This window comes from Triturus cristatus, chromosome 10 (genome assembly GCF_964204655.1).
Source record: "Triturus cristatus chromosome 10, aTriCri1.1, whole genome shotgun sequence".
NCBI classification, from domain to species: Eukaryota; Metazoa; Chordata; class Amphibia; order Caudata; family Salamandridae; genus Triturus; species Triturus cristatus.
The window spans coordinates 503682315-503708033 of NC_140593.1; the positions used below are offsets into that span (position 1 = coordinate 503682315).

The window sequence follows — 25719 nt, forward strand, 5'->3', positions numbered from 1 at the left end:
TTTAAGTGTGGTGTTCTGGAAGTTGCACACCTTCCAATTACCAATGTATGCTTGTTTGTGTATGTTAGACTTGCCTCTAACTCCTGTATTTTTGATGGTATGCTGGATTTTGTTTTGCTGGCTTAGATGCTTTGGGCACTTTGCCACCACTGATCAATGTCAAAGTGCAAGTGTTCCCTGTATAAATTGTGGTTGCAATTGGTTATCCATGATTGGCTTATGTGATTAACTGGTAAGCCCCTAGTACATTGCCCTGCATGTGCCAGGGCCTGTAAATCAAATGCAACTAGTGGGCTTGCAGCACTGGTTGTGCCACCTACAGGAGTAGCCCTGTTAATCTGTCTCAGACCTACCAATGTAGTGCCTGCACACACTTTGTAAACTGCCATGTTGACCTGGCAAGTGCACCCACTTGCCTGGCCCCTACTGTCCCTTTTCTTGCATGTAAGGCACCCCTCAAGTAGACCCAAGGTACCCGCACAGGCAGGGTGCAGTGTATGTGAAAGTTGGGCCATGTACTGGTGTGTTTTACATGTCCTGATAGTGAAATACAGCCACTTTCGTTTTTCACTATTGAAAAGCTATCTGTCCCATAGGCTAACACAGGAGTTGCTTTGTAACATCTTACAAGTTTAACTTTCCATTGGGTCATGATAGAGAAGAGGAGTTAGGCTCTCTGAACTCAGAATTGAATAACATATCTTTTTAGGGAGATGGTTTTTAGATTGTGTGTTTGAAAATGCCACTTTTAGGAAATAGGCCTTTTATTAATTAACCATTCTGTTTGCCTCTGCTGTTTTGTGTATTGACTGTCTTGTTTTGGAATGACAGGGGCTGGGGATGTGCATTCACTGAAGACAGCCATAAGAGGGTTTGAGGTATGTCCTGCATTTCCTGGGTGACTCATAGATGAGTTGAATAGACCTTGGTTGCATTTAGAGTGGTGGGAGGAGTTTCACTTGCACCCGAATAGGCTGTGTCTCCTTTGCACAAAGCTGTCTCCACCCCCTGTGCTCATGCTGCACCAGATAGGACAGGACTGGTTTGGACTGGGCTCAGAGACCCTTGCCACAAAGAAAACTAAGGCAAAATGGTGTATAAGTAGTAGACCTTAAACCCCAGAGAATTAGATCAGTTCTGGACTCAAGGAACCTTTGCCAAGCAGAAGAGCTTGAGAGCCGTAAGGGGGAGCATTGCCCCTTTGCTGTGGGTGGTTTGCTTGGTTGGCCTGCAGGGGCTGCTTCTGCCAAGGAAAGAAAAAAGACTGGAATTTTGCTGTGAACCTTCTAGAAGAGGAATCTCCAAGGGTTTGTGTGTGCTGGCTTCCTGTTTGCAAGTTTCAGGGGCACAAAGACTTCACCACCATCTCTCCTGAACTGCTATACTGGGAATTATGACCTGCCAGGAGGCGCCTGTTCCAGTTCTGGGCTTCTGGAGGTTATTCCTGCTGTTGGGAGATATAAGAAACTTTAAAAAAGCAATAAAAACAACTCTGACTCCGTCAGCGATGCTGCCAGTGGCGCCATGACCTGCACCAAGGCCAGGGGCACCGCTCATGAAGTGCACAACGCACCGCCCGCCTGAACCGCAGGTCCATTGCCCTTTGATGCCTGCAGTTATTGGCCTTCCCGACACCAGTGCTCGCACCGACGCCGTCATCGCCAGTGCCTGCATCCCGTTATCGCAGAGCCGATAACCGAAGAGGGTGACTTCCCAAACTCTCCGACTATGCATTGCCTCACCAGAACCGACGCCTCACTGCCGACGACTTCCACTGTCCTGGACTCGACACGTCACCTCCTCACAGACACAATGTCTCGCCTCCCCCGTGGCAACCAGGGAACCGGCCTTAACCTCTGCACCGACGCCTCACCTCCACGATGCAATGTATCATCCATATACTTCGTTTCCAAGGTACCGTTGTTTGGGGGCCCTTGTGACTCCGTGCCCGACGCTGCACACCTTGCGGCCAGCGCCATATTTTGGATTTGTGCCTGTCACGACGTCGTAATAGCCCCAGGTGGAGCTATTTGTTTCCTACCAGCTTTCTTTTGGCAATAACTGTTTTTAAGTGGTATTTTGATCTATGTATGTTGGACGTTTGTCGTTTTGGTCTTGTTTGGTTTAGATAAAGATACTTTATTTTTGCAAACTTGTGTAGTGTCCATTTGTGGTATTTTCACAGTGTTACTGTGTGTTTGGGTACAAATACTTTACAAATTGCCTTTGGGATAAGCCTGTCTGCTCTTACCAAGCTACCAAGGGGGTGAGGAGGGGTTATCTAAAGTGTGTATCCCCCTTACCCTGACTAGAAGCAGGGTTCCCTACTTGGACAAAGGTACATACCTATGCCAATTAGAGACTCCCATTTCTAACAGTGTACAACTAGATATGCAAACACTAATGGTGCTTCCTGGAGAAAAGAACATTTGCACAGCAATGGGCAAGTCCTGGAGGCTTATTGTAGTGAACTCTGTGCACTGTTTTAGGGGTGGAGGTGGTCACTCTTTTGACAGCAGATATTCCTTAGGAAATCTGTGATGTAATCATGTAATTTGTGATGTAATTGGTTACTCCACAAAGGCTGTCATCAATGATGATCTCATTGATGTCATATGTGGTGTAATTTGTTGTAAGAGAGCCGCAGGAGGGTATCCAGCAGTCCATATTAGCTTGCGTAGTTGGCTTATTTGAAGTAATTGTGAACTTTTGATATTTTGCATTGTAATATTAAAGTTCTTTCTTAAAGTCATAAATTTTAGTTTTGTTTTATCTTTAAGGTTTTGCCCTAAAATAAGACAGTACTCTTGCTAAATAGTTAATCTTAAAATCCCCTTTTATAAAGCTTTGTTTAAGATAAATAGACAGAAACAAAGCGGCAGCAGACTTACAGTTGAGTGGAAGGAACCATTTTAAGCAAGAGCTATAGTTACAGCATGTTCATTTGATGGGTAGATGCGTGCAATTCAAAGTAAACACGTCTTTAAATAATCAGGCTGCTCTTTAATTTATTAAATATTTCCGTAATTGGCGCAATGTTATTGATCTACTGACCAAGTAATTGATCTGAGGTTAAGGTGAGACCGTTACTCTGAGAAAGCTGCTGGTTTACCTTTAAGCAGAGCCTCTGGAATGATGTGATCCTGCCGCCAAGACATTTTCTGCATGATTATGGATTTGCCTCATAATCCATCATCTGCTGTATAATTTGCAGATTTTAATTCAAAAAATTGTTTCTAGCACAAATGGATCAAACTTTATTAACTTCCCTGCGGGGGTAATTCCCCTGCGGTGCGAGGGGGGTCGCGACGCCGCTGTGCTCCTGACGCGCTCAGCTCGTCATGACTCACAGTGGAGCTGTGCTCATGATGAGCTGAGCTCGTCACAACCCCGCCCACTGATTAATTCTCCCGCACAGGCGGGGAATCAATCGCGCGTGGGCAGGCCGCGTCAGCTATGACGAGCTCAGCTCGTCATGAGCACAGCTCCACTGTGACTCATGCCGAGCTGAGCTCGTCATGAGCACGCAACGGGTTAAAAACGTGGCTACATGTGTTGATGCGCAGTGGAAGGGCCTTCTCAATGGTTGACTGGTCAACTTTCAGTTCTTATTGCTGTATTTAGGTCTTAAACTATTACTAATGATTTGAAGCTTTTGTCCAGACATAGTAAGTATGTGTAAAAATAATGAAATAAGGGAGTAAAACGATCACATAACTGGACATCCAGTATAAGTCAACTCTGCCACATAATTTAATCCACCCCATGCCATAAACCAGGTTTTTCAAGTCCATCATTTTACCTGAGTATATATTGTGACATGTTTCTAAAATCCTCATGCTTCTATGATACTGTGTTGCCTCTTTGCATAATGTTCTGTATTTCCTGGTTGACAACTTGTTGATTTGTTGAAGCGGCAAGATAGAAGGTGAAAGCTGAACACTGGCTACACAATGCAGAGCTTTATGACGAATGACCTGATTCATAAAACTAACACATATTTGTGAAGGAAAATTCTTGAGAAAGCTGTTGTCTTCATGTGTGGTATGTGAGGAAAGGCATCTTTCGTGATACTTTTCATCACTAGGTCCTCAATTTTACTATCTGTTAATGAGTATAAATGATCTTGTGTACCTTTTCTCCTGGCTGTCCACTGTCCAAGTCTTATGGTGAACATTATAGTGTAGCACATGCACTATACACCCAGTTTTTTATTTCCCAATGAGACATTTCGGTACAAACCATCTCTCTCTCTCAAGAGAAAGCTGCTCAGTCAGCAGAGAGGTTAAGAAAATAGGACGTTAACTGAGTCATGGGTGGTCCAATTGCTTACGCGGGATCAGGCTTATCTGATAGGAATTACTCAAAGGCCTACCCATGTGTAACTTAGATATTTCGTCCTTTCTCATTCTCCACTTAGTCATGCCTGATTTATTTACAACTTGTAATATGTCTAATGCAGACTTCGTTACAACAAACAAATGATGGACGGAATGCTGACAATGCAGACATTCTCCCCCAGTCAAGAGATCTGGGTTAAATCCATCGTTCTTTTGCCCACTACACCACCCCAGTTTAGACATGGCCATATGCAAATCAGTCTTGACCCTGTGCCTCATGGGAACAGTCCAGCCCGAACTGCCAAGCCATGTCTTCCCTGGACCGGAATCAAGCATCCTAGGACCGGTTTCTGGCTATCAGCCGTCATCAGCCAGGATAGCTTGACTCCAGTGGCGCAGTGAGCACGGATCCCACGTCTGGGAATACCCATCCCACTTAGGGCGAAAAGCGTTACAACAAACAAATGATGGACGGAATGCTGACAATGCAGACATTCTCCCCCAGTCAAGAGATCTGGGTTAAATCCATCGTTCTTTTGCCCACTACACCACCCCAGTTTAGACATGGCCATATGCAAATCAGTCTTGACCCTGTGCCTCATGGGAACAGTCCAGCCCGAACTGCCAAGCCATGTCTTCCCTGGACCGGAATCAAGCATCCTAGGACCGGTTTCTGGCTATCAGCCGTCATCAGCCAGGATAGCTTGACTCCAGTGGCGCAGTGAGCACGGATCCCACGTCTGGGAATACCCATCCCACTTAGGGCGAAAAGCGTTACAACAAACAAATGATGGACGGAATGCTGACAATGCAGACATTCTCCCCCAGTCAAGAGATCTGGGTTAAATCCATCGTTCTTTTGCCCACTACACCACCCCAGTTTAGACATGGCCATATGCAAATCAGTCTTGACCCTGTGCCTCATGGGAACAGTCCAGCCCGAACTGCCAAGCCATGTCTTCCCTGGACCGGAATCAAGCATCCTAGGACCGGTTTCTGGCTATCAGCCGTCATCAGCCAGGATAGCTTGACTCCAGTGGCGCAGTGAGCACGGATCCCACGTCTGGGAATACCCATCCCACTTAGGGCGAAAAGCGTTACAACAAACAAATGATGGACGGAATGCTGACAATGCAGACATTCTCCCCCAGTCAAGAGATCTGGGTTAAATCCATCGTTCTTTTGCCCACTACACCACCCCAGTTTAGACATGGCCATATGCAAATCAGTCTTGACCCTGTGCCTCATGGGAACAGTCCAGCCCGAACTGCCAAGCCATGTCTTCCCTGGACCGGAATCAAGCATCCTAGGACCGGTTTCTGGCTATCAGCCGTCATCAGCCAGGATAGCTTGACTCCAGTGGCGCAGTGAGCACGGATCCCACGTCTGGGAATACCCATCCCACTTAGGGCGAAAAGCGTTACAACAAACAAATGATGGACGGAATGCTGACAATGCAGACATTCTCCCCCAGTCAAGAGATCTGGGTTAAATCCATCGTTCTTTTGCCCACTACACCACCCCAGTTTAGACATGGCCATATGCAAATCAGTCTTGACCCTGTGCCTCATGGGAACAGTCCAGCCCGAACTGCCAAGCCATGTCTTCCCTGGACCGGAATCAAGCATCCTAGGACCGGTTTCTGGCTATCAGCCGTCATCAGCCAGGATAGCTTGACTCCAGTGGCGCAGTGAGCACGGATCCCACGTCTGGGAATACCCATCCCACTTAGGGCGAAAAGCGTTACAACAAACAAATGATGGACGGAATGCTGACAATGCAGACATTCTCCCCCAGTCAAGAGATCTGGGTTAAATCCATCGTTCTTTTGCCCACTACACCACCCCAGTTTAGACATGGCCATATGCAAATCAGTCTTGACCCTGTGCCTCATGGGAACAGTCCAGCCCGAACTGCCAAGCCATGTCTTCCCTGGACCGGAATCAAGCATCCTAGGACCGGTTTCTGGCTATCAGCCGTCATCAGCCAGGATAGCTTGACTCCAGTGGCGCAGTGAGCACGGATCCCACGTCTGGGAATACCCATCCCACTTAGGGCGAAAAGCGTTACAACAAACAAATGATGGACGGAATGCTGACAATGCAGACATTCTCCCCCAGTCAAGAGATCTAGGTTAAATCCATCGTTCTTTTGCCCACTACACCACCCCAGTTTAGACATGGCCATATGCAAATCAGTCTTGACCCTGTGCCTCATGGGAACAGTCCAGCCCGAATTGCCAAGCCATGTCTTCCCTGGACCGGAATCAAGCATCCTAGGACCGGTTTCTGGCTATCAGCCGTCATCAGCCAGGATAGCTTGACTCCAGTGGCGCAGTGAGCACGGATCCCACGTCTGGGAATACCCATCCCACTTAGGGCGAAAAGCGTTACAACAAACAAATGATGGACGGAATGCTGACAATGCAGACATTCTCCCCCAGTCAAGAGATCTGGGTTAAATCCATCGTTCTTTTGCCCACTACACCACCCCAGTTTAGACATGGCCATATGCAAATCAGTCTTGACCCTGTGCCTCATGGGAACAGTCCAGCCCGAACTGCCAAGCCATGTCTTCCCTGGACCGGAATCAAGCATCCTAGGACCGGTTTCTGGCTATCAGCCGTCATCAGCCAGGATAGCTTGACTCCAGTGGCGCAGTGAGCACGGATCCCACGTCTGGGAATACCCATCCCACTTAGGGCGAAAAGCGTTACAACAAACAAATGATGGACGGAATGCTGACAATGCAGACATTCTCCCCCAGTCAAGAGATCTGGGTTAAATCCATCGTTATTTTGCCCACTACACCACCCCAGTTTAGACATGGCCATATGCAAATCAGTCTTGAACCTGTGCCTCATGGGAACAGTCCAGCCCGAACTGCCAAGCCATGTCTTCCCTGGACCGGAATCAAGCATCCTAGGACCGGTTTCTGGCTATCAGCCGTCATCAGCCAGGATAGCTTGACTCCAGTGGCGCAGTGAGCACGGATCCCACGTCTGGGAATACCCATCCCACTTAGGGCGAAAAGCGTTACAACAAACAAATGATGGACGGAATGCTGACAATGCAGACATTCTCCCCCAGTCAAGAGATCTGGGTTAAATCCATCGTTCTTTTGCCCACTACACCACCCCAGTTTAGACATGGCCATATGCAAATCAGTCTTGACCCTGTGCCTCATGGGAACAGTCCAGCCCGAACTGCCAAGCCATGTCTTCCCTGGACCGGAATCAAGCATCCTAGGACCGGTTTCTGGCTATCAGCCGTCATCAGCCAGGATAGCTTGACTCCAGTGGCGCAGTGAGCACGGATCCCACGTCTGGGAATACCCATCCCACTTAGGGCGAAAAGCGTTACAACAAACAAATGATGGACGGAATGCTGACAATGCAGACATTCTCCCCCAGTCAAGAGATCTGGGTTAAATCCATCGTTCTTTTGCCCACTACACCACCCCAGTTTAGACATGGCCATATGCAAATCAGTCTTGACCCTGTGCCTCATGGGAACAGTCCAGCCCGAACTGCCAAGCCATGTCTTCCCTGGACCGGAATCAAGCATCCTAGGACCGGTTTCTGGCTATCAGCCGTCATCAGCCAGGATAGCTTGACTCCAGTGGCGCAGTGAGCACGGATCCCACGTCTGGGAATACCCATCCCACTTAGGGCGAAAAGCGTTACAACAAACAAATGATGGACGGAATGCTGACAATGCAGACATTCTCCCCCAGTCAAGAGATCTGGGTTAAATCCATCGTTCTTTTGCCCACTACACCACCCCAGTTTAGACATGGCCATATGCAAATCAGTCTTGACCCTGTGCCTCATGGGAACAGTCCAGCCCGAACTGCCAAGCCATGTCTTCCCTGGACCGGAATCAAGCATCCTAGGACCGGTTTCTGGCTATCAGCCGTCATCAGCCAGGATAGCTTGACTCCAGTGGCGCAGTGAGCACGGATCCCACGTCTGGGAATACCCATCCCACTTAGGGCGAAAAGCGTTACAACAAACAAATGATGGACGGAATGCTGACAATGCAGACATTCTCCCCCAGTCAAGAGATCTGGGTTAAATCCATCGTTCTTTTGCCCACTACACCACCCCAGTTTAGACATGGCCATATGCAAATCAGTCTTGACCCTGTGCCTCATGGGAACAGTCCAGCCCGAACTGCCAAGCCATGTCTTCCCTGGACCGGAATCAAGCATCCTAGGACCGGTTTCTGGCTATCAGCCGTCATCAGCCAGGATAGCTTGACTCCAGTGGCGCAGTGAGCACGGATCCCACGTCTGGGAATACCCATCCCACTTAGGGCGAAAAGCGTTACAACAAACAAATGATGGACGGAATGCTGACAATGCAGACATTCTCCCCCAGTCAAGAGATCTGGGTTAAATCCATCGTTCTTTTGCCCACTACACCACCCCAGTTTAGACATGGCCATATGCAAATCAGTCTTGACCCTGTGCCTCATGGGAACAGTCCAGCCCGAACTGCCAAGCCATGTCTTCCCTGGACCGGAATCAAGCATCCTAGGACCGGTTTCTGGCTATCAGCCGTCATCAGCCAGGATAGCTTGACTCCAGTGGCGCAGTGAGCACGGATCCCACGTCTGGGAATACCCATCCCACTTAGGGCGAAAAGCGTTACAACAAACAAATGATGGACGGAATGCTGACAATGCAGACATTCTCCCCCAGTCAAGAGATCTGGGTTAAATCCATCGTTCTTTTGCCCACTACACCACCCCAGTTTAGACATGGCCATATGCAAATCAGTCTTGACCCTGTGCCTCATGGGAACAGTCCAGCCCGAACTGCCAAGCCATGTCTTCCCTGGACCGGAATCAAGCATCCTAGGACCGGTTTCTGGCTATCAGCCGTCATCAGCCAGGATAGCTTGACTCCAGTGGCGCAGTGAGCACGGATCCCACGTCTGGGAATACCCATCCCACTTAGGGCGAAAAGCGTTACAACAAACAAATGATGGACGGAATGCTGACAATGCAGACATTCTCCCCCAGTCAAGAGATCTGGGTTAAATCCATCGTTATTTTGCCCACTACACCACCCCAGTTTAGACATGGCCATATGCAAATCAGTCTTGACCCTGTGCCTCATGGGAACAGTCCAGCCCGAACTGCCAAGCCATGTCTTCCCTGGACCGGAATCAAGCATCCTAGGACCGGTTTCTGGCTATCAGCCATCATCAGCCAGGATAGCTTGACTCCAGTGGCGCAGTGAGCACGGATCCCACGTCTGGGAATACCCATCCCACTTAGGGCGAAAAGCGTTACAACAAACAAATGATGGACGGAATGCTGACAATGCAGACATTCTCCCCCAGTCAAGAGATCTGGGTTAAATCCATCGTTCTTTTGCCCACTACACCACCCCAGTTTAGACATGGCCATATGCAAATCAGTCTTGACCCTGTGCCTCGTGGGAACAGTCCAGCCCGAACTGCCAAGCCATGTCTTCCCTGGACCGGAATCAAGCATCCTAGGACCGGTTTCTGGCTATCAGCCGTCATCAGCCAGGATAGCTTGACTCCAGTGGCGCAGTGAGCACGGATCCCACGTCTGGGAATACCCATCCCACTTAGGGCGAAAAGCGTTACAACAAACAAATGATGGACGGAATGCTGACAATGCAGACATTCTCCCCCAGTCAAGAGATATGGGTTAAATCCATCGTTCCATCGAAATGCCAGAAACCGGTCCTAGGAAGCTTGTTTCCGGTCCAGGGAAGACATGGCTTGGCAGTTCGGGCTGGACTGTTCCCATGAGGCACAGGGTCAGACTGATTTGCATATGGCCATGTCTGAACTGGGGTGACAGAGTGGGCTAAAGAACGGTGATGGATCAAACCCAGATCTGTTGACTGGGTGTGAGTGTTTGATTGGTTCTGATGCTCCGTCCATCACCACCCCCTTTTGTACCGCTTTGTTCGCCATAAGTTGGCAGGGTATGCTCAGACGTGAGTCCCTTGCTCACTTTGCCACTGGATTCAAGCAAGCCTGGCTGAAGACGGCTGAAATGCCAGAAACCGGTCCTAGGAAGCTTGTTTCCGGTCCAGGGAAGACATGGCTTGGCAGTTCGGGCTGGACTGTTCCCATGAGGCACAGGGTCAGACTGATTTGCATATGGCCATGTCTGAACTGGGGTGACAGAGTGGGCTAAAGAACGGTGATGGATCAAACCCAGATCTGTTGACTGGGTTTGAGTGTTTGATTGGTTCTGATGCTCCGTCCATCACCACCCCCTTTTGTACCGCTTTGTTCGCCATAAGTTGGCAGGGTATGCTCAGACGTGAGTCCCTTGCTCACTTTGCCACTGGATTCACGCAAGCCTGGCTGAAGACGGCTGAAATGCCAGAAACCGGTCCTAGGAAGCTTGTTTCCGGTCCAGGGAAGACATGGCTTGGCAGTTCGGGCTGGACTGTTCCCATGAGGCACAGGGTCAGACTGATTTGCATATGGCCATGTCTGAACTGGGGTGACAGAGTGGGCTAAAGAACGGTGATGGATCAAACCCAGATCTGTTGACTGGGTGTGAGTGTTTGATTGGTTCTGATGCTCCGTCCATCACCACCCCCTTTTGTACCGCTTTGTTCGCCATAAGTTGGCAGGGTATGCTCAGACGTGAGTCCCTTGCTCACTTTGCCACTGGATTCAAGCAAGCCTGGCTGAAGACGGCTGAAATGCCAGAAACCGGTCCTAGGAAGCTTGTTTCCGGTCCAGGGAAGACATGGCTCGGCAGTTCGGGCTGGACTGTTCCCATGAGGCACAGGGTCAGACTGATTTGCATATGGCCATGTCTGAACAGGGGTGACAGAGTGGGCTAAAGAACGGTGATGGATCAAACCCAGATCTGTTGACTGGGTGTGAGTGTTTGATTGGTTCTGATGCTCCGTCCATCACCACCCCCTTTTGTACCGCTAATGCAGACTTCAGCAGCCAGAAGACTGTGTTGAATCAGGTCTAGTAAGCAACATCATGCAAATCAAAAGGAAGACCCAATGACACACAGAGTAGCAAGCAAAATATGTGACATTTTAGAAGCCCAATGTAAACATCAGCATCATTCTCTAATCTGGTTATTGTGTAAAACTGGCTTAGATAAGGACACAGAATATGAGAATTCTGCAGCTATGTGACTCTTAGGACTCACAAGGTTGAAGACAGACATGAAAGCAGCTGGGTTCTTTAAAATTCAACTAAGACTGCATTTTCTTCTCTTTTTGTGTTATTCCTGCACACAAATTGATTGTATTTTAGACTTTTTAATTTTACTAAAATTATGTGTAAAATATACTTACCTAAAGGGGCTTTGGCCATCTCTAGTCATCTATTGGTCTGTTGTAGTATCATTTACATTTTTCTTCCACCCACCACAGCATACAGCATGGAGCAGTTGGTCAACCTGCGTAAGCCACTGGTTAACTTCAATTTGAGTAACTGCATTCTGCTCTTTTGCAAGGAGCATATCCACACACAAGGCAGTTGCCTTAAGAGCCAGTATTTTTGTTTCCACTACTTTGTGTTTAGAGACCATTGCCATAGCAGAACAGTTTTGATGTGAGCACAGGAAACATTCCAGCTTTTTCAGTTCCTGTCTCCTGCCATTGCAAATTCTTTTTAGAGAGGCCTTTGTTTATCTGACTGCTCTTATTTCACAGCATACCAGACTGCATCCATTTGAAACTGTTCTGTATTGAGTTATTCTTCTTTTACTCTGCATGCAATAAAGTATAGTTATATATAGATATTTCAATATAATACAGAAATAAATTGAAAGCTTCAATATTATAGGATGTTCATTCATAAGTGAACAGTTCTGCACCACATGTTTATCCTGGACTCAGGGGCATATTTATCAATGTTTTGCATTGCCCTAGTACCAAATCAAGGGGTGCAAGAACCACACAAAACCTGGATGAGATTTACCAAGCCACACAAGACCACCTTGTGTGGCCCTGCGTGGCTTGGTAAATCTGGAGTTACGCAAGGCCACGCAAGTCGCTTGTGTTACTCTGCCCCAGGGAGGCACTCCATTGGTGGAGTGTGGCTGTTTCCATCCAGCCATCCATGGAATCTGATGCATTCCCAGATTTACCAATACTAGTAGACCTGGGAATGAGTCAGTAGGCTACACCTCCCCAAGGGAGGCATAACCAGGAGAAATATCTTTAGCTCTCCTTGTTTTTTTCCTCTGGGGATTGTTTTTGTGCATGAAGGTGTACTTTTCTGCACAAAAACGAAGATGTCCCTTCCTGCACAAAAACAATCCTGCCTGTAACACAAGCACCCTTACACCATGGTGAAAGGTTGCCTGTGTTGGTGCTAGGCAGCAGTTTGTGTGCCACCTTATAATGTGAAATACTGCACATTCCTTCCCTCTTCCTTCCATGCAGTGTAGCGCAGCAAGGTGATTCGCTGTGTTGCGTTCATGACATGTTGGTAAATATGGGAAACATCCATTACAACGCAGTCATTAAATTGTACTGCTTTTACAACGCAGCTGTCACAATGCAACTGCCTTTACACAGCATGCCATTACAACACAGTCATTACAACGTATGTCACTACAACGCATGCCATTACAACGCATGCCATTACAACGCATGCTATTAAAATGCATTACAAGGTAAGTAATAGAGATTTTTTACTTTTAGGGTGGGTACGGGTTTTGGGGTAGATGGGAATAGTAATTTTACCGCCTACACTACCCAACACTTTCCCTACTATTGCACTCACTGGAGTGGGAATAGTAATTTTTACCCCTACACTATCCAACACTTACCCTACTGTTGCCCTAAAAGTATTATGCGTTGTAATGGTATGTGTTGTAATGGTATGCATTGTAATAGAATGGGTTGTAATGGTAGTTTTTAAAAATGCGTTGTAATGGCATGTGTTGTAAAATCCTGCGATGCAATGGTATTTGTGATGTAAAAACCGCATTGTAAAAGCATGTGTTGTAATTGTTTGCATTGTAACATCATATATTCGGTAAATATGGCCCTCAGTTTCACTAATGGTTCTTTAATAAACTTTGCCCAGGAGGAAAACAGGGTTTGCCGTGTTTACATTTTGAAACACAGTTGTAACACTTTTATTTAAACATAGGCGGAGTGTGATTGGGGTTTTAGTACCCAAAATGTATACTGTTCCCCATAGGAAAAAAAGAGGACGTACGGGTGCTTCAGTACCCGAAAATGTAATTACACTTATATTCATGCAGCGGATAGTTCATTAAAAATCATGGATGCTTTTGAAGACTGCGAAATAACTTGTTAAGTGTGATTATGTATAAATTCATGAGCCAGGTAGACAGCTCATTACAGTGAAATAAGTGTTACTTTTGCGTGCTGCTGAGACAACTTAGTGGATTGATTCTGATTTAGCTATCCCAATCCATGATGCAACCTTTCTTTTTTTCTTGCCTTCTTTCTCAAAGGTATGTGGCTAGCAGTCAGTGGCAGATGGACTTGGTTTTTTAGGTCTGTGTTCGCACAGACCTTTTGGTTTTACTACAATTATCCACATAGCATAGTTACTTATAGGGGTTATCAGTCAGACCTAATCCTCTAGTCTGTGGTTGTGTCATTTACATTTTTCTTCCAACTACTCTAGCATTTATCAACGGGCAATCTGTGAGCCTACTTCAGCCATTGGCTAACTTCACTACAAGTTAGGGAATGCTGCCCTTTCACAAGAGCAAAAACAACAGTCGATGGACAGAATCCAGAACAATGTCGTACATTCACCCCAGTACAGAGATCTGGGCCTAAATCCATCGTTTTTTTGCTCACCATGCCATTCCAGTTTGAACCCAGCCATATGCAAATCAGTCTTGACCCTGTGCCTCATGGGAACAGTCCAGCCCGAACTGCCAAGCCAGGTCCTCCCTGGACTGGAACCAGGCATCCTAGGACCGGTTTCGGGGTTTCACCCCTCTTCAGCCAGGCTAGCTTGATTCCAGTGGCATGGAGAGCACGGGACCCACATCTGAGCATACCCGTCCCACTCGGAGTGACAAATGCAAAAACAACAGTTGATGGACAGAATGCAGAACAATGTCATACATTCACCCCAGTACAGAGATCTGGGCCTAAATCCATCGTTTTTTTGCTCACCGTGCCATTCCAGTTTTAACCCAGCCATACTGGGGTGGCTTTCTCGCCCTAAGTGCACTGGGTATGCCTAGACGTAGGTCCCAGGCTCACTGTGCCACTGGAATCAAGCTATCCTGGCTGAAGAGGGGTGAAACCCTGAAACCGGTTCTCGGATGCTTGTTCCCGGTCCAGGGAGGACCTGGCTTGGCAGTTCGGGCTGGACTGTTCCCATGAGGCACAGGGTCAAGACTGATTTGCATATGGCCAGGTCTAAACTGGGGTGGCATGGTGAGCAAAAGAATGATGGATTTAACCCAGATCTTTTGACTGGGGGAGAATGTTTAGATTTGCTCTGCATTCCGTCCATCAATTGTGTGTCTTTTGCCCTTTCACAAGAAGCACATTCAAACACAAAGTAGTTTCCTTCAGTGCCAGGGAGTAATAAGGTCAATTTTTTCTTTTTTGAGACCCCAAAAAAATGTTTGCCTTCCGCCAATGTTTGCTTTTAGATTGATGAGGGCTCAGCAGCTTTCCGAACAATAATGTTTTGCAAACACTATCATAAAACAAAATACGAATTGCCAAAAGGACGGCGGCAAACGCTAGATGCATTGACGTTGCCAAAGCTTGTTTGTGTGATTTCTGTTGCCAATGGGATGCGTTTGAGGCAGCAAAGGATGAACATTGATGGGTCACACGTTCTGCCGGCAGGCTAGAAAAATCATCCAAACAGATTGAAAGCTGGAAGGCTGATTGGAGGAATTGGATTAGTTCAGGCGAGACTGAAATAATATCTAATTAAAAACATTTGAAAAATGATGTGAAAATTGCTTTTGACATAAACATTTACCACGCTGTCATTATTAGTGGGCGGCTTAAGCGAGAAGCATTTCCGTGTAGGGAGCTGAGGCGGTCTGATGGTTACTTGAAAGACGGCGTTGCACATAACAGCTCAGGTTGTTCACCAAATAAAGTACGAATTTAAGAGATGAAGGGAGAACAAGAAATCTCTCTGCTTTGTGTCCCTTTAGGCAGCTCAACCTGTCCATGTCAGGAGAGTCTTAGCATCAAGGCATTCTGCAGTGTTGCACTATGGGGAGATGTCCTACCATCAATTGAGAGCTCTAGAAACTGATTTCGTCCGTGCATATATAGATCACGAGGAGTGCATTAAGCAGCAGTTCAGCTGTTCCTCCACTGCTCTCCCAGAGGGTCCCGCTTCATTATTGGAAGGATCAAGTGATGGTAGAAATATTGGACGTTGAGTTGCTAATTTTTATTTGTTGGGAGCGGTGGTGCAGAATGAGGTGAGCCATTGTAGAACTGTGCTTTCTGCTCTGATTCGTTGTTGCAGGGAGTCCAAAAGTAGCTTATGGTCAACTGTGTCGAAGGCCGCTTTTGGGCAGCTGTTTCATACAAAGACAGGCCTTGGGGGTTAATATGACGTGCGGTGGTGATCCGTCCGCCATCATACGTGGATTGACCGCCCGCCAGATTAGGATGGCAGGCGGATCCACACTGCGACCATGGTGGACGCAAAGACCGTCCGCCACGCAACCACCACAGGCAATCAGACCGATTGCCTGGCGGAGCGGTCTGCATGCATAAAATGGTGGCGGTGCCTAGCAGGCACCGTCCAACATATTATGATGCAGGCTGTGATCCAGCCTTTCCATGACGGTGAAACCATCATGAAAATGTTGGCGGAGGTTCTTTTCTGTTGGGGGGAGGTGTATGTGCACTGGGGGGTACCCATGGTACCCCCTACATTTTAGTGCACTAAGTGGCAGGCACCGTGTAGTGCCTGCCACGTAGTGCACTGAGATGCACAACATGCTCTTTTAACATCGCAGCAGGTGCTGCTGTCAGCAGCACCCGCCTCAATGTTAAAATGTAAGATGAGACTGCCATGGTGGCGGTCGCATCCTAATTTGGTGTGCGGAACCGCTGCATGTATTGCAGACGGTCCCGGTCAGCACCTCGATGGTGGACGGACTCCAGTCCGTCCGCCATCGTTATGACCCCCATAGTCTTTTGTTCCCACTCACATTTCAAAGGTAGGACACAGAGGGACAGGCCCTTAGAAGCAGCCATTCCCATGAACACATTTTTACCTTACAAATAGGAGAGAACAATAGGTGGATCGGTTTGAGAGGGTTGTTGATGGAGAAGGTGGTACTTATTTATAATGGGAAAGTCCAGAGGCAGGATTAGAGAGTCCAGGTACCCGAACAGGACTGGGCCTTTTTTCTACCATCTTGAATAATTGTTTTCAGGTAAAACGTTTGCTACAAAGCAAAGGACACCCTGAGAAAGCTGAGTGGGACAGTGTAAGAACTTTTTTTTAGATAGGAGTAAGGGTCACCACCAATCACTGTTGGATTACTGCTATAAAGAAGGAAGTCCATCATGTGGAAATACGAATGGTGCCTGCAACAGAGAAGGAAAAAAGATGTCTGCATGAGGCACTCCTAATCCCCTGGAAAAGGACTTTGTAGTCATTGATCGCAGCTCTCACGTGAATCTCCGCTTCTAAAGGTTATTCTCACGCCCATTGAACCTCGCAAGAAGAGGGTATTCAAGACTCATGCAGAAACCACACCTGTTGAGCTACCCCCTGAATGTTGTTATTGGGATGAGGCTCCCACACACAGAGTGTTGTGCTACCGTAGAGAAAAGTAGCAGGTCCTTTAGGACCAGAGCATTTGTTGTGGTCTTGAAGAGAGAAGTTGAGAAGATGTTCTACCAGTGCATAAGACATGAAATACTCTTGGCCAGTCGACAGTGTGAAAATTGATGCAGGGTACACCCTGATGCACAAATTGACGCAAGGTGCTTACTCAACCTATTTTCCATCCAGTTTCTAAATGGATGTTGGGACATTGCTGGAGCAGTGAATGTAGCATGGCACACATTAGTGTCACATTTCCTGCGAGACTATTCTTTCCGAATCAGTTTCCCTCAGATGTAAGTCACACGAAAAAGCAGAAGCAAAAATAATATCCAAATTAGCATAATCGAATAATCAGGATTTAAGCAAGATTATGCCCCGTAAACACATTTTAGGCAGTATCTTTGCCAAATTCTCCCCCTGTTTCAGATGTGATGATCCTGCTAAGGCCCCATGTTAAAAAGAGTGTGTATGAGGAAGCGGGTAGGCATTGGTACTCTGGCACCGCCTTTTCCCATCTTACAGACACTGCTGTTGAGGTGCCGCTACCACGAAGGCCCATTGGATAGTGTTACTTGCCGTTTTGCACTTTTCGTGCTCCTTCTATATGTCAAGTCTCTGGCCACCTGGTTATTAGTACTGCCCACGTCTGTAGATTGTTACAGTATCTACTTAAAGCTTTATGCACATGTTACTGTTTCAAACCAACTGAAATAGCTATCCTAGTTGACTGAGATCTCAACCCACATTGCCAATCACTTCTTGGACCAATAAAGCCCTGTTTTGTGTGAAGCCCAGCTGTTGGACTTGGCATTATCTTGACCAGAACCGTACCAAGGCTTGGCCTTCTCCCAAAAGTAAGGTTGTAGCAGAGTTGCCATGGGCCCTAATGCAACCTAGGAAAATAGTCCCCCATCCCTTACTTTGGTAGTAAAAACAACTACGATGTGCGAACCTCGATTCATTGTGTCACTGTACCAGCTGCACAGTTGACAGCTACGCCCCCGGCTTCAAGACTTGCAGGCCGCAGGAGTGACTACAGTTCTTTCGTTCTCATATTTCTAGATTGATTCAGTATTCCATTGATACCTCAGCGCCTAAAATATAGAATTTTGTTGCATTTAGGACTGTGAAGAAAGTCGGATGCTAAATTTGCAAGAAACAGAACATCTTGGTTCCTAAGCCAACTCCATAAACGTTTCAGCAAATGTCTTTACTGTTATTATTTAAAATGTATATATAGGGCGCAACAGCTACCCAAAAATGGTTTCCCGGTGCCCTGGTCTTACCTAAACTGGAACTACAATATATTTCGATCTGTTCTTGCCAATTCCCCTATAATAAATGCTCCACCCCTTTCAGTGGGTGTGAGGGGAACCTTAAAATATATATTTTTTTTAGAGTTTTTTTATATAGCGCGAACTAGACCCGAGACATCGGGTATCAAAGCGCTTTACATGAGAACCAGTTTTGTTACTGATGGACACATTCATTTGTGTTAGACACGGGGAGATTACGCGATTTGCCCAAAATCACAGGTTGTTGAACGTTGTTGCGGAGACTCGAACCCGGTTCCCCAGCTTCGAGGTCGACCTCCTCTCCCCGAGATTTAAATTTAAATTATGGTGAGTGGCAAAGAGACATTGATATGCCAAAATACATCCTATTTTGATTGGTATCCCAGAAAATGAGATGCACCAGAGGCACACAAACTGACTTTAAAATACTTCACAAGTCATTAACCCTTCACAGCTTTATTAGTCAATGTGGTTACTTGCTAAAAGCGGGTATTAGGCCACAGAATAACCCAAGTAAACACAGAAATTACATAAACACCAAATTGCTAGGACAGCCTTCTTTCTATTCATATATTTGAGGCTCCGCCCATTACCTAATCCTTAACATTATCAATCAATAAGGATTTATAAAGCGTGGCTAATCCCCCAATGGGGTATCCAGGTGCTATGAGAGGTGTTTTATAAAACAAAATTCTTAACATTGGCCACTTGATTTATTCATTTATTCAACACTGACCAATCCCTGTGGGTAACAGAAAATGATACAACACTTGACCATTTTAATTCCACTCAGTACCCATGGTTAGCTGCATCTTGCAGAGTACAGTTTCAACAGTCTCTCACTTCAACAGAAATAATCTGTATTTTTAACTATTAGGGAATTAAAAATAAGTCAAATGTGAACTGTAAACCGGAACAACATGGCTGTTCCCAGGCTGACAGCCAGTGTCAGCTTTTGCTGTCTGCAGCTGCCACCCAATAACGAGGCACGAGGTCGGGTCAGGATGATTACAGATGATTGCACCCACTGCACCCACTGCATCAGCATGGCTAGTGCCCCCCCCGCACCACCGCCAGTGACACCTCTCACCCTCCAGTGGGCTGCTTTCACCTTTTAGGTGGTGCACGGACAGTGCAACCCCTAACAGCTTCTTTGCCTCCACGCCAGCATCTATAATACGGCCCAGACGCAGAGACAAAGGGATTCCCTCATTTGCAGGGGCCACGCCCCCATGCAAATGAGGGAATGCCCTCTTGAGAAAGTGCTGGTGCTGTATGTGTCGCCTGCACTTTCAGTATTACAGAAGGGGTCGCACAAGCGTCAGCGGACCCTTCTGTAATACCAAAGTGCCCCGGGGGCGCGCAAATCGGGCGCAAACGCCTGTTACACCCGCTGGCCACTTTCTGCAGTACGGCTTTAGGACTGGTATTAGTATCTAAGATCCTGTGATGACACGCAGTACGGTGGCCACTCTAAGCTCATTGGAAGACATGTAGGGTATGCAGTCCGTATCATTCAACTGTAGCTAACTCTGGAGAAACATCGAAGTACAAAGATTTAATTCGATGAATTAGAATACAAATTAAATAGGTTGTCACAAAAATCTGAGTATATTGTGGGGGTCACCTTCATCAGAAATTACACATCCTTCATTTGATGATTTTTCTTTTTAATGCCTCTCTCACTGCTTGCAAACACCTGCTTTTTTTTTGTTCGCAGTCCGAGAAAAAGGAGTTTTGTGTTAACTGTCTTTGTTTTCTAGGGCTCAGCGCCAAAGACATGGCTTTGCTTTTACTTTGTATCATTTTTTTTAGAAATATTAAATATTTAAATGAAGCCTTCTGAATGAAAGTTAGGCGTCTGGAAGGTTTTAATTGCTACAGAAAAATTCGAGGTAAATAAATGATGGGCACCTTGAGTTTGTTTGAAACCTTGCATTAAAGTTAAATTAGCTTTACTCACGGGTGATTTGGCGATATTTCTCATTAACTATGCTATAGTGGCTTCATGTCCACAAAGCCATGCATTAACTGACAGTCCAAGGTTTTACAAGCGAAGGGATAAAAGGGCAAAACAATGCTGATGAAGTATCGACAATGAATACCCTGATGTGACGTAATCTTTGACATGGAGAACGTTCTACCGCAATGAGCACAGGGCCAGCACTAACATAAAGGCGTGTAAGACAGCAATTTTTGTGGCACCAAATTGCTGAAAAAAGGCCAGACTATGGCCTTGTCAGTGTATGGGGAGCACCCCTGGTAGCAAAATTCGATTTTGCCTATGTAACATATTGATGCTATATGCACTAGGACCCTCATGATTCTGAGCGAACTTTGAACTGGAACTACATATGTGAGTGATGTGTCAGGGTGTGGTTTTGAAAAGTATGACATAATGTGCAATGTGTGAATGAATGTTGCAGAATAAGGATGTGCTCAAGCGCAGCTCCCCTGTGTGACGCCATCTATTTGCCTGCTCCAGGGCTGAAGAAGACGCTACAGCCTAGAGGGCTGGATATCTGGATATACAGCATCATTGAGGTGAACTGAAGGTTAAGAAAAGCAAGTGAATGTGGATGATAACTCAATCAATCCCAGTTCTTTAAGAGTCAACATTGTCTCGGTCGTCCTGGAGAAGACCTATTTTTCTATGTTCATATTGATAATAAAAACAATGACAGAACAATCAATGCAACTGCCCACCCACAAGTTAACAGACAGTGGAAAAAACTGAATGAAAACAATCATGTTGGTACCTTTTTATTTAAAGATTGAGTTGTTTTATTCTCAGAGCCTGGGTGGCTTTACAGACTGGTCGATGATAATGCATTAGATTGGACAGTGGTGTTACAGAGAGGGCAGATGTAGAGTAGCATATCAAGGGAGGTCTGTATTTTCTGCACAGGACATCTACATAACTAAGGCTCACTTTGAATATGGGAAAATTCAGTGAAACAGGACAGATAACATAAATATCTTAACAGAGTCACACATTGACTAAGAGGCCCTTAAATAACAGGTTACACTCCTGGATATGGGTAGAAACCTTCAGTGAGATGGGACCAATCTTTAAATACCAGTGTGTAGTCTTGGAAAACGAATGGAAAAACACCATTGAAACAGAGGAGACGATAAGGTCATTGGGTATTGCGCCAGTAGTATGGCACACTTGCATTGACTGTGGTTGTGCAGCTGGTGTTTTAAGGCACGTTTTGAACATGTGGAAAGAAGGGGCAAGTTTGATCTCGGTGGGCACTGTGCTTCGGATCTTACATGCTTTATTAGATAGCAGAATGGGAAATGACATGCTAGGCCTGGAACTACTAGGACCAATTCTTCTTACAGTTATCAATTCTGGGAGCATTTTTACAAATTTTCCTCACTTGAGCGCAAGGAAAATGTGTGCAGAAGCGCATTTGTTTTTACCAGGTGTGTTCCTGCACCCAGTAAGGCTTCGGCTCATGCAGGGAGGTAACACCTGCTGAGATAGTGCTCCCCACGACTGCTAATGTGGGCCTTAGAGAAGTGAGAGCCTACTGGGGTGATATCCACACGACTGCTAATGTGGGCCTTAGAGAAGTGAGAGCCTACTGGGGTGATATCCCCGCGACTGCTAATGTGGGCCTTAGAGAAGTGAGAGCCTACTGGGGTGATATCCACACGACTGCTAATGTGGGCCTTAGAGAAGTGAGAGCCCACTGGGATGATATCCCGCGACTGCTAATGTGGGCCTTAGAGAAGTGAGAGCCTACTGGGGTGATATCCACACGACTGCTAATGTGGGCCTTAGAGAAGTGAGAGCCTACTGGGGTGATATCCACACGACTGCTAATGTGGGCCTTAGAGAAGTGAGAGCCTACTGGGGTGATATCCACACGACTGCTAATGTGGGCCTTAGAGAAGTGAGAGCCTACTGGGGTGATATCCACACGACTGCTAATGTGGGCCTTAGAGAAGTGAGAGCCTACTGGGGTGATATGCTCAAACTGCTTGTTGCCAAAGATGAGGTAGGTTGCAGAGTGAAGTATTGCTTAGAAGAGTGTCAACTTTGGGGGATCCAATTGGTAGGGCATTCATGTAGCTAGTAAATATGTGGCAAGAGAGAGGACACCAATTGTAGCTCACATTTGGATATGAATGTTTTCATGACCTGGCTTGGCAGTTTGGGCTGGACTGTCCCGACTGGAGCAGGGTTGCATATAGCTGGGTCCAAACTGAGGTGGCATGGTGTGAAAAATAAGGATGGATCGGGAGGCGGCTGGAGTCATTACCAGTGGCTGAGATTAATTCAACCATTCCATCCATCTCTTTTTGTTCGCAGATTTATAAGACACAAACCTAGCTGTAAAGCAACAGAACAATGTACAGTAAATGAGCAACAATGCATAGGTGGATGGGAAGTGATTGCCGGAAGGGACAGGGAGGTCTTGCAGGCAGAAACAACAACTAAATCTAAATCAGGGAGTTCTCGTACTGTTTGCAACATCACTGAGGAACTCTTAGACCCCGATTACAAGCCAGGCGCAAATCTGTGCCAAAATTCTGATGGGCTAAAATTTCCAGTATCGGCCAGTATCTCCACATGGAATTCTTGCTATATGGTTAAGTCCCTCAGAATGGGAAATAACTGTATGGGTCTGGAGTTATCGGTTAAGTCCCTCAAAATGGGAAATAACTGTATGGGCCTGGGATTATGGGGCAGTGTTTATCACAGAATTTCCTATTTCATGGGATTTAACACAAGCATTTTCCACCTGCTCTGAGACTGGGAGGGTACTTTGAGGGGTGGGTTGCATGAAGAAGACTTGAAAGAGAGTTGCCTAGGTGGGGGGAGAATTACACGTGCTCCCTCTTCCTTCTTGCCTTAGCTGAAGATCAGGTGGGTGCTAATATCTGGTGACTCCTGTTTCCAAAAATATTTTGCCACTGCATTATGGTCAATAAATGCATGCATGAGATACTAAAGTTTTCCACTCTTCAGGCTAAAATATAGAATTATATCCTCCATTTCTACTATTTAACCTAACACAAGCAGCACACAGTTTACTTTCACCTGTGGTGTTTGACTGGATCTGCTGTGCACATTGAAGGTGTTGGTATCAACTGATGAAATCATGCATGTCAATTGGCAGTAGTCGGGCTGGTAGGTCTTAACCGTATGTTTCTTCTAGGTCCCCCTTGCTACCCATGGTCTCAGAGGCAGGTACCCTCCTTAGACGCAACTCTCTCAGCCAGGAGTCCTTTCTGTCATTGTCAGTCTTTGCCTTTCTTTAGCTGCTCTGAAGTTAATGGAGGGCTGCTCTGGGGCAAAGAGTGGACAAGGGATCAACACTGTGATGTGATTGACCAATCAGAAGGTTCATGATGTCACTTCCGTTACTGTTGGCATTTTGATGAATCAACATGCATGGATGGCATGGATAAGTATTACCATGGAGAAATAGCTCGAACAGGGCAGAGGGGGCGAGTATTTTTTATGACCGGAACTTAGTAAATCGAAGCCAATATGATTAGGGCATGTTTTTATAAGACTTTAAAACGTCCACAGTGCATATGTTTTTATAAGACTTTAAATCGTCCACAGTGCAGCGTTTGCTGAAAGTTTGTGTTTTATTTTCTGTTTCAGCTAGCCACAAGGACGAACTGGAGAAGACGACAGGGCTCAAAATTCTGCAGACAGGCACCGGAGAGGTAAGTGTCTTTTGGGCTTTCAGCGCGCGGTAAAACAACCAGTTGCCTTTCAGGACATTTTAAGCTCCTACTTACAATTCACGGCCAGCACCGCCGACAGTGCCTAGAGAAGGTTTTTGACGGTACAGCTGCAAATGTCAAAATGAAATCAGCTTAAAATAACTACGCCATTGCCTCCCACTGGGGCGGAGCCCTGAGCGCGAGAGCAAAGCCGAGGCGGCTCGAGAAAGGCATTCCACGGCTTTGTTGCTTCTGAGACCCCGAGTCCCTGCAGATGAACAAAGCAGGCGAAGGGTCTTTCATGTTCGCTGGTTCCACTGCAACGGGAGCTAACAGGAATCTATAAAACCGCGCCGTTTACGGCAAAGGATTCCACATGAATGGCGGCTGCTCTGTGAGTGGCTGCCTGTTGGGAAGATTTCTGCGCCAGATGTGAGAAAAATGCGCGGGATGGCCGGCGACAGCGATTGCATGCGCTAATGATAACATGTATGTGGCGCAGTGGTGCGCTTTAATGCATATACGGATTTTGAATAAGTACAAACTGTGATTTTTTTTTCTATGAGTGCTGCGCTGAATGTACGTGTTTCTTGCTGGTACACACAAAACAATATTTGGAAATTGCAGGTATTAAGGATGGCAGTGTTTCGGCTCAGAGATAATCACCTTGAAGCGGAACTGTAGAGGAAAAATACTCTCTCGCTCGCTCTCTCTCTATACACATATATATATCTCTACCTATATATATATCGCAAAGATTTGTCAATCGGCGCCAGCGTTATTCCAAATAGAATGTTGCGGATTTCCCATTGGAAAATAGGTCCTAACTATATCTACCTACTGGCGACCGCCAGTAGGTAATATGTATATATATATATATATATATATATATCTACCTAGTAGATGTAGTTATAACTAGATATATTTAAATATATATAAATATTTAAATATGTATGCACGTATATAATATATATGCAGATACACAGAAAGTAATATGCTATTTATTAACTCAGTTGAGAGCGGAAAGGGGCCATGACTCAAGAAATGAGAAACATTGAGTGAATCATGCTGCCTCTCCCCTCCCCTCCCTCAAGATGTTAAGAAATGCCATTCTTCTTTCTGTGGATCTGCATATATAGTTCAGGGCCGGACTAGAAACACATACCAGCCTGGCAATTCAGCTGGACCGTGGGGGGGGAGTGGGGGGGGGGGGAGTGTGCAGGTGCTTGTGAGAAGCAGTGCTGCCGGCTGCTTTAGCACCACCGCTGCCGCTTTTGTTACAGGGGGCCGATATTGCAGCACTGCTGCGAAACTGGCCCCAGTGATAACACCGGCCCCTACCACTTGAAAACCGTCCCCCACCATTCCGACCCACCAGGAAAACACCCGAGGCCCGCTACTGCCAGTCCGGCCCTGGTATGGTTTACATCCTGCTGTTTTTTTTTCCTAAGTAATTTAGTTATAAAAACAGGTTTTTAAGTGGACTGAAAGCACAATCTGATTGTGCAGGTCCATAGCGTAAGCAACGAGGATCACGAGGCGAGTGACCTAGAAGGTCGAAAAGATGGAGCTCTACTAGGCAAGACCATATGGT

At 46.4% G+C, this 25719-nt stretch overlaps 1 protein-coding gene across 1 annotated transcript in view; it reads left to right on the forward strand.

The window, feature by feature from the left end:
* Nucleotides 1–25719, forward strand: part of PTPRN2 (protein tyrosine phosphatase receptor type N2) — a 2166812-nt gene that overhangs the window by 1503272 nt on the left and 637821 nt on the right. Inside the window, exon 12 of the mRNA XM_085631955.1 lies at nucleotides 24061–24125. Within this exon, the coding sequence (XP_085488081.1) occupies nucleotides 24061–24125 (65 nt within the window). The remainder of the gene's footprint in view (nucleotides 1–24060; nucleotides 24126–25719) is intronic.